We start from the raw sequence: 13703 nt of genomic DNA on the forward strand, positions 1-13703 counted from the left end.
ACTACACTTCCTCTGCAGCAGCCGTGGTGGTGCATACAAGTGAGTCGCCACTACCACAGAAGAGAACCACAAAACGCTTGAGAAAAAAACATCTATTTAAAAAAGATCTAAATATTTTGCCATCTTAGGTGATGCGGTTTTCACTTCTTGTTTCTTGAATCTAATAAGGTTGTATCACATCAAGACATGCAAGAGGACCGCCCACTGTGTATTTACGGCGCGGGTTTAAGCTTGCTGCCCGAGCAAATGGTCTCCGACTGCCAGGGACCCGGGAGAGATTTTCATCGCTACTGTCTTCTCTGTACTACCTCTTTTGGCCCTGGTGGTCATGTGACTGGTCCCATGATCGCTGGGGTGCTGGTAGTAGGAGGCTGAACAGACCCAGCACAGCCGTAACAATGACAATAGTCACTATAATAGGGCCGATTTCCCTTGTAACTGATGCACGTAACAGTGGAAAAATGTAGTGGAAATTTTTTTTTTATGATATAATAAAATTCCATAAATGGTATTTTTTAATCTTTAAGAGGACAGGCCAAAATAATAAAAGTTACATTTTTTTTATTTTTATAAAACGACGCATAAAATACCCTCCCCCCCAAAAAAAAAAAAATGCCCTACCCGCCAATCATTGTTGTAAGGCTAGCCCTGACCCAATTACCCTAAAATAGACATGTGCAATATCAAAATTTACAGTAGACAATGACGGTCGCAAACAAATGTCTATTTTAAAAGGAACACTATATTAATACCAGAAAAAAATAGCTACAAAGTAAAAAAGTGTTTTCAATTAGAAGCTTAAAAATGCTAAAAAAACAACACCAAACATTATGGGTATAAAAATGATAAGAAAAGAAACCTGCGTTGAGCACAAAAATGGCAAAAATAACATCGCTAGCCCGACAAATAAAAACGTCATAGCCATTTAACTAACACGAGCTAAACGGTGTGTGGCCCTAAATCGGTTAAGTGACGAAGACCAGCACGGGACGTTCCAAATCATATGAGAGGTCACAATGTGGAAGACCCAGAATCGCTAGGGTTAGATATGTTGTGATTCCCCATTATGCAGCCCCAAAAATTTAGTGAATTTTTTTTTTTTTTAAATGTTAGGTGTGAACCAACTCCATACTCTCCAAGTCCAATAGATGTCTTGATGTGGCCCTTGACTTTACCTAATGGGTCATGAGAATTGGGTGAGGGGAAAGGTGAACTTGCCCTAAATGACCACTTGGCAAGGGCAATACCAATAATATCCATGCACAGCTATAAAACCCTTACCTGAGACATGCCCTCCATGTCAAGTTGCATCAGTTCAGTCTGATTCACAGTCAGCAAAGCCATCCCTACTCGGAATATGACCTCCAGTCCCTGCAAGGTGACACCACAGCTTAGTGTTCAGATGAAACCTTAGAAATCACCGCCAAGACCGATATATTCGGAAGTACACCGGCAGAAGTCACAGCTGCCACCCACCTCATAAATGAAGATATCAAAGACACGAGTGGCTATAGACAATGGGAAGGTTGTAAGGAATAGGGTCAAAAACCAGGATGAGGCATACATTGACGTGTGAAAGCAGTGAGAGCGAAAGTGGAGATTTAACTCTGGGAGCTGATCCTGAAAACAGAGAAAAACAAGGAGGGTATTGAGAGTTTATGCTATTACACATGCCACACACCAGAGTCCCCATGACAACACTTCCTGCCTGTGCTTGGGCCTTGGTTAGCCTGGTCATAGGAGCATTGTATAGATCCAAATCATTTTCCACATCAATGTCCACACTAACTGGTTTTCATATCTTTTTATACACCAATCAGCCATAACATCAAAGCTGCTGACAGGTGAAGTGAATAACATTGATCATCTTGTTACAATGGCGCCTGACAGGGGTGGGATGTATTAGGCAGCGAGTGAACACTCAGTTCTTGAAGTTGATGTTTTGGAAGCAGGAAAAATGGGCAAGTGTAAGGATCTGAGGGACTCCGACAAGGGCCAAATTGTGATGTCTAGTCGCTGGGTCAGATCATCTTCAAAAACAGCAGGACTTGTGTGGTGTTCCCAGTATGTAGTGGTCAGTATCTACCAAAAGTGGGAATGAAGGCCATGGGCGCCTAACTCTTATTGATGCGCGCGTGGAGCGAAGGGAAGACACTCTGGTCAGATCCCACAGAAAAGCTCCTGTAGTACAAAATCGCTGAAAAAGTTACTGCTGGCTGTGATAGAAAGGTGTCAGAACACGCAGAGCATCGCAGCTTGCTGCTTTTAGAGCTGCAGACTGTTCTGGTAGGGTCTACAATGGACACGTGAACATCAGAACTGGACCATGGCGAGATGGAACAAGGTCGCCTGATCTGATGAATCATGGTTTTTTTAAAAAAAATAATGTGTACTGCCGTGTGCATCACTTACCTGGGGAAGAGATGGCACCAGGATGAACAATGGGAAGAAGGCAAGCCGGAAAAAGAAGAAGTATTGCCAGGAAACCTTGGGTCCCGGTATTCATGTGGATGTTACTTTGACACATATCACCTACCTAAACATTATTGCAGACCAAAAACACTCCTTCATGGCAACGGTATTCCCTTATGGCAGTGCCCTCTTTCAGAAGGATAATAATGCGCCCTGCCACACTGCAAAAATTGTTCAGGAATGGTTTGAGAAACATGACGAAGAGTTCAAGGTGTTGATTTGGCCTCCAAATTCTCCAGATCTCAATCTGATCGATCATCTGTGAGATGTGCATGAAAAAAAAAAAAAAAGTCTGATCCACGGAGGCCCCACCTCCCAATTTACAGGACTTAACCCCTTCATGCCGCAGCCATTTTTCAGATTTTCATTTTTCCTCCCCGCCTTCCAGTCTTGGGGGGGCCTTCATTAGGGCTGCCATGACAACCGTCGTCACCCTCTCGATCTCACTGTGGTGGGGGGGCAATGAGTGGTCAGAGGGGGCCGCCTCCCGCTTTTCAATGCCTCAGATGATGCTGTCGCGAACGATCTCAGCATTTGAGGGGTTTAACAGCCAGGAATAGCACGTTTTTGGTGGTATGAGGGGGACCTACATAATATTAGGCAAGTGGTTGTATGTTATGGCTGAACAGTGCTAGTGAACATTGACTTAGATGGTGATTTGGATCCACAATATATTGCAATGGCAAGACTGAAACAGGCAGGGAGTGTTGTCTTGGGTACATAGGAGAAATAGACCCATAACTTCAAGAACAGATAACCTAGAAAAATAGTAAACTATTGAAGCCATTAAAATGCAGTATGTGAATTGGTAAATCTTACATGGAGGTAGATGCAACAATATCTCAGAATCTCCATAAGACTGCACTTTCAGATTTCTCCCTTCTCAATTAATGTAAGTGAAGAGTACAGCCAAAGGAATACAACCATAGATGGTCCAGAATAGCCTGTAGCTCGCTCAAGCCTAATAACATTTACAGGTCTGACCAACGACATTATTATAAACCTATAGAAAATCAGATGATCAGAATATCTCCTAAACTATATGAAGATTAGAAAACACTGGGGAGCATGATGTACCTGTAACATATATTCCAGCTGGTATATACACAAGCCAAGCTCAGCCATACTGGGCTTAAAGAGCTCTCGTAACCGGTACTCCTGCATTAACCGAACAAACACACAGAAGGCTTCCTCCTCTGGCATCTAATGGGGCAAAGAGCAATGAACATATAAGAAAAGCACAGGGTTATCATATAATAAATCTGCGAGTCTTCCCTTCTTCAGTTAAACATGTCACCTTCCCATCCGTCCTCTTTGTCTTTGTCCAACTATCGCCCCATCTCACATTCTTGTGTGCTTCAAAACTCTTTAAAGAACGTCTACCATGAGCTGTCCTCCCACCTCTCTTGTCCACCATTTACAATCTGGCTTCTGACCCCACCACTCTACTGAAATGGTCCTGAACCAAAGTGACTAATGATCTTTTAACTATTAAAGCCTCACAACATACCTCTGTGCTCCTTCTTCTAGACCTGTTCTCTGCAGACACAATCCACCACTCCCTCCTGTTACAAACGCTCTCATTCCTTCACATCACAGACCTGTCCCTGTCCTGGATCTTCTCATACCTCCCCAACCGAACATTTAGTGTCTCCCACTCACACACCATCTCCTCATCTTACCCTCCTTCTGTTGGTGTCCCTCAGGGCTCTGTCCTGGGACCCTTGCTCTTCTCCATCTACAACTATTCCCTAAGACAGCTCATAAAATCCCATGGCTTTTAGTACCACTTCTAGATATACCTATACTATACTCAACATGGAGAAAACGTAATTCATTATCTTTCCACCATCTTACTCAACCCCGTTTACCAGAACGATTAATCACAGTTAATGGCTTCACACTTTCCCAAGTCTTACAGTGCGCTGCCTCGGGATAACCTTCGATTCCCCCCAGTCTTTCAACCCGCACATCAAAGCCCTTACTACCCCTACCACAAAAACATTTCTCGGACTTGATCCTTCCTCAACCTCGATGCAAACAAAAATGCTAGTCAATGCCCTCATCATCTCCCACTTGGACTACTGCAACATCCTTCTCTGTGGCCTTTCATCGAACACTTTTCCACCCCTCTAATTCACCCTCAACTCTGCTGCCCAGTCAATCTACCTCTCTGCTCATTCCACCTCTGCCAATCCCTTCACTGGCTACCCACTGCCCAGCAAATTCAGTTCAAAATATTAACAATGACATACAAGGCTGTCCCATCCATACATCTCTGCCCTAATATCTCGATACATCCCCACACGTAATCTCCGGTCCTCACAAAACCTCCTTCTTTACTCTCCTCTTGTCTGCTCCACACATCATCGTCTACAACATTTCTCCCCTGCATCCCCCATACTCTGGAACTCTTTACCCCAACATATCAAACTCTCTTCCACCATCCAAACCTTCAAAAGCAACTTGAAAACCCCCCTCTTTAGAAAAAGCATACAATCTGCAATAACCCTGGCCTCTACTCTACCGGATAAACAGCTTCTGCCCTCACCTACTGTCTCCTTCCCTTGTAGATTGAAAGCCCTCGCGGGCAGGGTCCTCTCTCCTACTGTGCCAGCCTGCTCCAGTCATTAAGCTCATGTTTAGTGTACTTGTTTTATATGTCTTATATGTACAGTGCCCTGGGAATAAAGGCACTTTAAAATAAATAATAATTATCAGTGTAACCAGTATATAAGACAGATGTATAGGAAGTAACTGTATGTTCAATGACTCACCTGCATGAGAAGAAGGCCCACTATGAAAGCACTGCCCTGACAGTAGCCCACTTCCCGGTCTATCAGTGAGTATGCCTGGGGGAGACAAAAATTGTATACGTTTTCTAATGATTACATGGGTAATGCTGTACACCGTGATATTAAAACAAGCCACATTTCTCTTCCAGGCAGTAGAGTAAGACTATATTCATTCTTAATCGGTCTTCTTCTCAGTCTTGTTATGCCGTCTAAGGGTATGTTCACACGGAGTGTTTTTAGTCATTTTTCGGGCCGTAAACGTCTCGAAAAACGCCTGAAAGATCGGAGGCAGAACGCCGACGGGACATTTTTTACGCGGCCGTTTTTCAAAACAGCCGCGTAAAAAAAAACAGCCGCGAAAAAGTGCATGCCACTTCTTCAGTCATTTTTGGAGCCGTTTTTCATAGACTCTATAGAAAAACAGCTCCGAAAACGCCTCAGAAAACAGCTCCGTATTTTGAGACTGTTTTTATTTTGTGTGTGCACATACTCTAACAATGTGCTGCATATATTCCAGAACATTGGTTAACATCTAACTCAAATGGAGTAATTTCATGCACCGAGTTGGCCTTAAAGTGAATTTCCCCTCTTCATCATTTTGTTTTTTTAATCTAAAGGGGCTCAAAATTCTGTTTTAATTGATTTCTTAATATATCTTTTTGACAGCCAGAGCTTCGTTTTTATCATACATACCTCTAAAACCCACAGTTACGTGATATTCTGACAGCCTGCAGCCACCACTAGGGGGAGCTTACTCCAATACAGTTATTCACTGATCTAATTAATCCTGTGCTCCCTCTAGTGGTGACAGAGGCAGGCAGAATTTTAGCAAGCCACTCTATGCAGGGGATTTGGAGCTCCATATTAGAAAAACAGAGCTCCGACTACTATAAAGGTGTGTTAAGAAAATAATTTGCAAAGAATGTTAGACCTAGAAACAATAGGATAATAAAAGGTGGACATTCACATATATGTCCACTTTCCAACACTATTATATTTTATACAGAATGAATCTACCCAAAAATTCTAAAGGCTTTAGTGCTAAATCTCCAAGTATTCCCTGATGGTTCGGTGTCTCCATAAAGCTCGTTCTGGCCATTTGCATTCTGGAAAGTGTAGTCGTTATACCAGCCAGCGTACGGTAATCTGATTAAGAAAAACTAGCTGATTTTAATTGAGGAATGACCTCATAAGTGTTTCTGCTTTTGTGCTCTCAGTTGGCCACTGGGGGCACATCTAAAGGAGAGTTAATTCCGTCTTTTCACTTGTTGTGATGCACTTGTGGGGTGACATGGCTCAGAGCCAAGGTGGTTTGGCCTGGCAACAGGGGTGCTTCTGGGCATCTGGCTTGCTCCCTTTGCAGGTGCGGTATTGTGGTGACGGGTGCTGCCATAGGGTGCTGCAACCAATAGAGTTAGGTCGCCGTGAAGTGGCAACAGAGCTTATACAATTTGTTTAAAATGTTAACTAAGAACCTCCTGTTCATTGATTAATATTGTGGATGTGCGGTCCTTGTTCCTCTTCTTCAACCAGTATAGAAAAACTAACTGTCCCTCTTTATTATAAAAGTTCAGCTAAGTGTTAGCGCGTCCGGCAACAACATTTTCTGACGGTTTCCACTAACACCCAACATAACTGTGAATGCAACTGTGGAGTTTAACACAGAATTTATATATATATATATATATATATATATATACACACACATATACACACACACACACACAGTTAGGTCCAGAATTATTTGGACAGTGACACAATCTTCATTATTTGGGCTCTGCTGCCACCGCATTGGATTTGAAATGAAACAACTGATATGCAATTGAAGTGAAGACTTTCAGGTTTAATTCAAGGGGTTGAACAAAAATATCCTGTGAAATGTTTAGGAATTGCCACCATTTTTCTACACAGCCTCCTCATTTCAGGGGCTCAAAAGTAATTGGACAAGTTAACATTACCATAAATAAAATAGTTTTTTTTAATACTTTGTAGAGAATCCTTTGCAGGCAATGACTGCCTGAAGTCTGGAACCCATGGTCATCACCAAACGCTGGGTTTCCTCCTTTGTGATGCTTTGCCCGGCCTTTACTGCAGCGTCTTCAGTTGTTGTTTGTTTGTGGGTCTTTCTGCCTTAGGTTTTGTCTTAACCCCTTGCGTACCTTCGCCGTAATAGTACGTCGCTGGCCGCATATGCCAGCGTACCTTCGCCGTACTATTACGTCGAAGGATCAAACTGTCACTCTGTGAAATCACAAAGTGATAGCGACATGGCGGCAGCTGTCAGTGATAGCTGACCGCCTCTGTTGCCGTGCTGGGGACAGATGTGCATGCCCCGATGTCGGCGATTGCTGTGATTGGTCAGTCTTTAGAGACTGACCAATGACAGCTATCTATGACGTAGGAAACCGGAGAAAGCTCCTGTCAGCGTCTCTGATCTCCTCATTTCTGTGAGAACTGTGAGGAGATCGGAGAGTGACAGAACTACAGTTAAAAAACAGTAGAAAAACAGCGTTTTTAGTGCCCATCTGCCCTTTATAGTGCCCATCTGCCCTTTATAGTTCCCATCTGCCCTTTATAGTGCCCATCATCCCTCAGAATATAACTAATAATATTCTTTAGTGCCCATTAGGGCCCAGCAGCCCTCTCCAGTGCCCACCAGCCATCTTTAGTACCCACCAGCCATTTTAGTGCCCACCAGCAATCTTTAGTGCCCACCAGCCCCCTTTGCTGCTCATTATAGTGCCCATCAGTCCTCCCTAGTAACAATCAAACCTATATAATACTTTTCTTTAGTGCCCATCAGTATATTAGCCCCCTTTAGTGCCCAGCAGCCCTCTTTACTGCCCTATCCTTTAGTTCTTCATAAAAAAAATATAAAAAAAAAAAAAAAAACAAAAAAAAAAAAATACAAAAAAAGTTTTAGTAATTTAGTAGTAATTTTGTGTGCTACTTTTGCACGTCACAGTTTCCTTGCCAATACTGTTCAGGAATTTCGTTTTGCACGTCAGGGTTAGTGCAGTGTTATTACACACCCGTAATGTCTCGTCTATTTAGCGTGGAGGAGGCATATGCCATTTTATGTTCAGATACAGATAGCGCCAGTGAGGGTGGATCTGAGTTTGTGTTATCCTCCTCCAGTGATGATGAGGAACCCCCTCAGAAACGTAGCAGGGCTAGTGATCCGAATGAGCCCAGCACAAGTGACCCCAGCACCAGTGACCCCATATGGCTACCGCCTACCTCTTACACACCTGAAATTCCTGCGTTTACCTCTGCCCCTGGCATAAAAATAAATCCAACTGACTTTCAGGAAATTGATTTTTTTAAATGTTTTTTTTCGGATACTTTAGTTGACCTAATGGTTGTGCAAACAAATTTATATGCACAACAATTCTTAGGCAAAAATCCGACATCCCATTATGCCAGAACCCAAGCTTGGCACCCAACCAATGCAAATGAAATTGCAACCTTCTGGGGGCTCTTGCTCCACATGGGCCTTGTAAAAAAGCCAACCATCAAATCGTATTGGTCCACAGATATTTTGTACGATACACCTGTATTCCGTGCTGTGATGCCGCGAAAACGTTTTGAGGCCCTTTTAAAGTTTTTGCACTTTGCTGACAATGAGCAGTGCCCCCCCCCCCGGATCATCCAAATTTTGATAGGCTGTTCAAAATTAGGCCCATCATCACATATTTTAATTTGGTTTTTGCAGAAGTTTATGTTCCTGAAAAAAACATAGCCATTGATGAATCTTTAGTCCATTTCAAAGGACGGCTTCATTTCCGACAATACTTGCCAAACAAAAGAGCCAGATATGGCATAAAAATATATATAAACTGTCCGAGAGCCAGTCTGGATACACACACTCCTTTCGTGTGTACGAGGGGAAAGACAAACAGATTAGTTCCCCAGAGTGCCCCCCAGTTCTTGGCACAAACGGTAAAATAGTGTGGGACCTGCTGCATCCTCTGATGGATAAGGGGTACCACCTATACCTCGACAACTTTTATACCAGCGTTCCGCTTTTTAAGTGCCTTGTTGAAAGGAAAACAATGGCCTGTGGCACTGCTCGCAGGAATCTAAAATACCTCCCAAAGCCTTTTCTTGCTGAGAAACTGTCAGTTGGCGAAACCAGGGCACGATATGATGAAAATGTGCTCCTGGTAAAATTCAGGGACAAAAAAGAGGTCCTCATGCTCTCCACCATGCATGGCAACACCACAAGCCCAGTTTCAGTGCGTGGAACAAGCACCACTGTTTCAAAGCCTGTATGCATACAGGCCTACAACAAGCATATGGGAGGGGTGGATTTGGGAGATCAACTAATGAAGCCATACTGTGCCATGCGAAAGACGAAAGTATGGTACAAAAAACTGTCCGTATATTTAATTGAAATGGCCCTCCTCAATTCTTTTATTTTGTACCGAAGTGCTGGCAATCGTTCTAGGTACCTCGAGTACCTTGAAAAAGTAATTAAAAAATTAATTTTTATAGACCAAGAGGAAGGAGCGAGTAGCAGGGCTTCAGGAAGTGAGGCAAATAGAATTGTCCCTGGCCAGCACTTCCCCAGTGAAGTCCCCCCAACCGAAAAAAAGAGCCATCCACAAAAACGATGTCGCGTGTGCGCGAAGAGGGGTATCCGAAAGGATACAATATATCAATGCAGCACTTGCCCCTCCAAACCAGGGCTTTGCATGAAAGAATGTTTCAGAATTTACCATTCTTCAGTGGACTACTAATTTTTTTCATGCCATTTTCAGGATGTCCATATAAACTTCATCTTAAATTTTATGTCACCTTCATTTAAAAATTGTCCACTTGTGCACCAATTGGATATATAAAACAAAACAAAAAATCATTATACCCCTAGATGAATACCACCATGGTGGCCCAAAATCACCCAAGCAAAAACTAGGCCTTGAAGAGCGTCATGGTACACCTTCACTTCCGGGCCTCACCGTGTGCCTCAATACAAAAAGGTCCTATATAGGGTATCAATGAACACAGGAAAAAAAAAATGAATGAATTGTGACTTCTTTTTTTTCTCATTGGTGCTTGATACATCCCCAAAATGTTTCATCAAACCCACGCGTTTGTAAAATAAATAAAAATTAAAATTCTACCAATTTTGTTTTAATTCCTAATCTGAAAAGTAAAATTTCTCACTATACCACTAGATGAATACCTTGAGCAGTGTCGTTTTCTTAATTGGGTCACATCTTGTGAGTTTCCTCTATATTGGTACCTCATGGGCTCTGAAAACACAATATGATGCCTGAAAAATATTCCAGCAGAATCTGTGATCAAAAACCAAATGGTGCTCCCTCCTTTCTGACCCTTGCCATGTGCACATATAGCAGTTTACAGCCACATATGGGGTATTGCTGTAATCAAGAGAAAATGGGTAACAAATTGAGCAGTGCTCTTTCTCCTATTGCCCCTTGTATAAATGAAATGTTTGGGGCTTAATCAACTTTTTATTGGAAAAAATGCAAATTTTCACTTTCACTGCCCAATGTTTATGACTTCTATGAAACATCTGTGGAGTCCAAATGCTCACTACACCCCTAAAACAAAATCCTCAATGGGTGTAGTTTCCAAAATGGGGTCACTTCTTGGGGGTTTCCACTGTACTAATACCTCAGGGGCTCTTCAAATGCAACATGGCGCCTGAAAACCATTCCAGCAAAATCTGCGCTCCAAAATCCAAATGGTGCTCCTTCCCTTCTGAGCAGAAGTTTATGACCACATATGGGGTATTTCCGTAATCAGGAGAAATTGCTTTACAAATGTTGGGGTGCTTTTTCTCCCTTTTTCCTTGTAAAAATGTGAAAATTCTATGTTTTTTCAGAAAAAAAGTATATTTTCATCTTCACAGACTAATTTCAATAAATGCAGCGAAAAACCTGTGGGGTCAAAATGCTAACTATACCGCTAGAAAAATTCCTTGAGGGGTATAGTTTCCAAAATGGGGTCACTTTTGGGGGGTTTCCACTGTTTAGGTCCCTCCAGGGCATTGCAAACATAACACGGCACCGAAAACCATTCCAGTAAAATCAGCACTCCAAAATCCAAATGGCGTTCCTTCCCTTCTGAGCCCTGCTGTGGGTCCAAACAACAGTTTATTACCACATATGGGGTATTGCCGTAATCGGGAGAAATTGCTTTACAAATGTTGGGGTGCTTTTTGTCCTTTATTCCTTGCAAAAATTCGAAATTTCTACGTTTTTCAGAAAAAAAAGTATATTTTCATCTTCACAGACTAATTCCAATAAATGCAGCGAAAAACCTGTGGGGTCAAAATGCTAACTATACCACTAGAAAAATTCCTTGAGGGGTATAGTTTCCAAAATGGGGTCACTTTTGGGGGGTTTCCACTGTTTAGGTCCCTCCAGGGCATTGCAAACATAACACGGCACCGAAAACCATTCCAGTAAAATCAGCACTCCAAAATCCAAATGGCATTCCTTCCCTTCTGAGCCCTGCTGTGGGTCCAAACAACAGTTTATTACCACATATGGGGTATTGCCGTAATCGGGAGACATTGCTTTACAAATGTTGGGGTGCTTTTTGTCCTTTATTCCTTGCAAAAATTCGAAATTTCTACGTTTTTCCAGAAAAAAAGTAGATTTTCATTTTCACAGACTAACTCCAATAAACATAGCAAAATACCTGTGGGGTCAAAATGCTAACTATACCCCTAGATAAATTCCCTGAGGGGTGTAGTTTAAAAAATAGGGTCACTTTTGGGTGTTTCCACTGTTTTGACACCACAAGACCTTTTCAAACCTGACATAGTGCCTAAAATATATTCTAAAAAAAGCAGGCCCCAAAATCCACTAGGTGCTCCTTTGCTTCTGAGGCCTGTGTTTCAGTCCATTATCACACTAGGGCCACATGTGGGATATTTCTAAAAACTGCAGAATCTGGGCAATAAATATTGAGTTGCGTTTCTCAGGTAAAACCTTCTGTGGTACAGAAAAAAATGTATTACAAATGAATTTTGTAAAAAAAAATGAAATTTTCAAATTTCAGCTCTACTTTCCTTCAATTCCTGTAAGACGCCTAAAGGGTTGAAACACTTTCTGAATGCTGTTTTGAATACTTTGAGGGGTGCAGTTTTCAAAATGGGGTGTTTTATGGGGGTTTCTAATATATAGGGCACTCAAAACCACTTCAGAACTGAACTGGCCCCTGTAAAAATAGCCTTTTGAAATTTTCTTGAAAATTTGAGAAATTGCTGCTAAAGTTCTAAGCCTTGTAACGTCGTAGAAAAATAAAAGGATGTTCAAAAAACGATGCAAACATAAAGTAGACATATGGGAAATGTGAAATAGTAACTATTTTGTGTGGTATTACTATCTGTTTTACAAGCAGATAGATTTAAAATGTGAAAAATCATAATTTCTTCATATTTTCTCTAAATTTTGGTGTTTTTCACAAATAAGCAATAAATTTATCGACAACATTTTTTCACTAACCTAAAGTACAATATGTCACGAGAAAACAATCTCAGAATCAATTGGATAGGTAAAAGCATTCCGGAGTTATTACCACATAAAGTGACACATGTCAGATTTGAAAAAATGGGTCTGGTCCTCAAGGCCAAAATGAGCTGGGTACTCAAGGGGTTAAGCAAGTGAAATGCAGCTCGATCGGGTTGACATCTGGTGATTGACTTGGCCATTGCAGAATATTCCACTTCTTTGCCTTATAAACTCCTGGGTTGCTTTCGCAGTATGTTTTCGCAGTATGTTTTGGGTCATTGTCCATCTGTACTGAGAAGCGACATCCAATAAACCTTGCTGCGTTTGGTTGAATCTGTGTAGAAAGTAAATCCCTGAACACTTCAGAATTCATCCGGCTGCTTTTGTCTTCAGTCACATCATCAATAAACACCAGTGACCCAGTGCCAGGCAGCCATGCATTCCCATGCCATCACACTGCCACCACACACCATCACACTGCCTCCACCATGTTTTACAGAGGATGTTTTGTGCTTTGGATCATAAGCCGTTCCAAGCCTTCTCCATACTTCCTTCCTCCCATCATTCTGGTAAAGGTTGATCTTAGTTTCATGCTGTTCCAGAACTGGGCGGCTTCTTATATGTTGTTTGGCAAAGTCTAATCTGGACGTTCTATTTTTGAGGCTGATTAATGGTTTGCACCTTGTGGTGAAACTCTGTATTTGCTTTCATGAAGTCTTCTCTTTATAGTAGACTTAGATACTGATACACCTACTTCCAGGAGAGTGTTCCTCACTTGGGTAGATGTTGTGAAGAAGTTTTTCTTCACCATGGAAAGGATTCTGCGATCATCAACCACTGTTGTCTTTCGTGGACGTCCAGGCTTTTTGGAGTCCACAAGATCACCAGTGCGTTTTTTTTTTTTCAAGAATGTATCAAACTGTTGATTTGGCCACTCCTAACATTG

At 42.0% G+C, this 13703-nt stretch overlaps 1 protein-coding gene across 3 annotated transcripts in view; it reads right to left on the minus strand.

The window, feature by feature from the left end:
* EVI5L (ecotropic viral integration site 5 like) overlaps positions 1-13703 on the minus strand; it is a 49489-nt gene that overhangs the window by 23372 nt on the left and 12414 nt on the right. For all 3 annotated transcript variants that reach the window (XM_075858763.1, XM_075858762.1, XM_075858764.1), the window contains exons 5-8: positions 5250-5324; positions 3550-3675; positions 1477-1620; positions 1282-1371 (exon numbers count right to left, since the gene is read on the minus strand). In XM_075858763.1, coding sequence (XP_075714878.1) covers positions 1282-1371; positions 1477-1620; positions 3550-3675; positions 5250-5324 — 435 coding nt within the window. The remainder of the gene's footprint in view (positions 1-1281; positions 1372-1476; positions 1621-3549; positions 3676-5249; positions 5325-13703) is intronic.

The sequence above is a fragment of the Rhinoderma darwinii genome, chromosome 3 (assembly GCF_050947455.1).
Source record: "Rhinoderma darwinii isolate aRhiDar2 chromosome 3, aRhiDar2.hap1, whole genome shotgun sequence".
Taxonomy (NCBI): domain Eukaryota; kingdom Metazoa; phylum Chordata; class Amphibia; order Anura; family Rhinodermatidae; genus Rhinoderma; species Rhinoderma darwinii.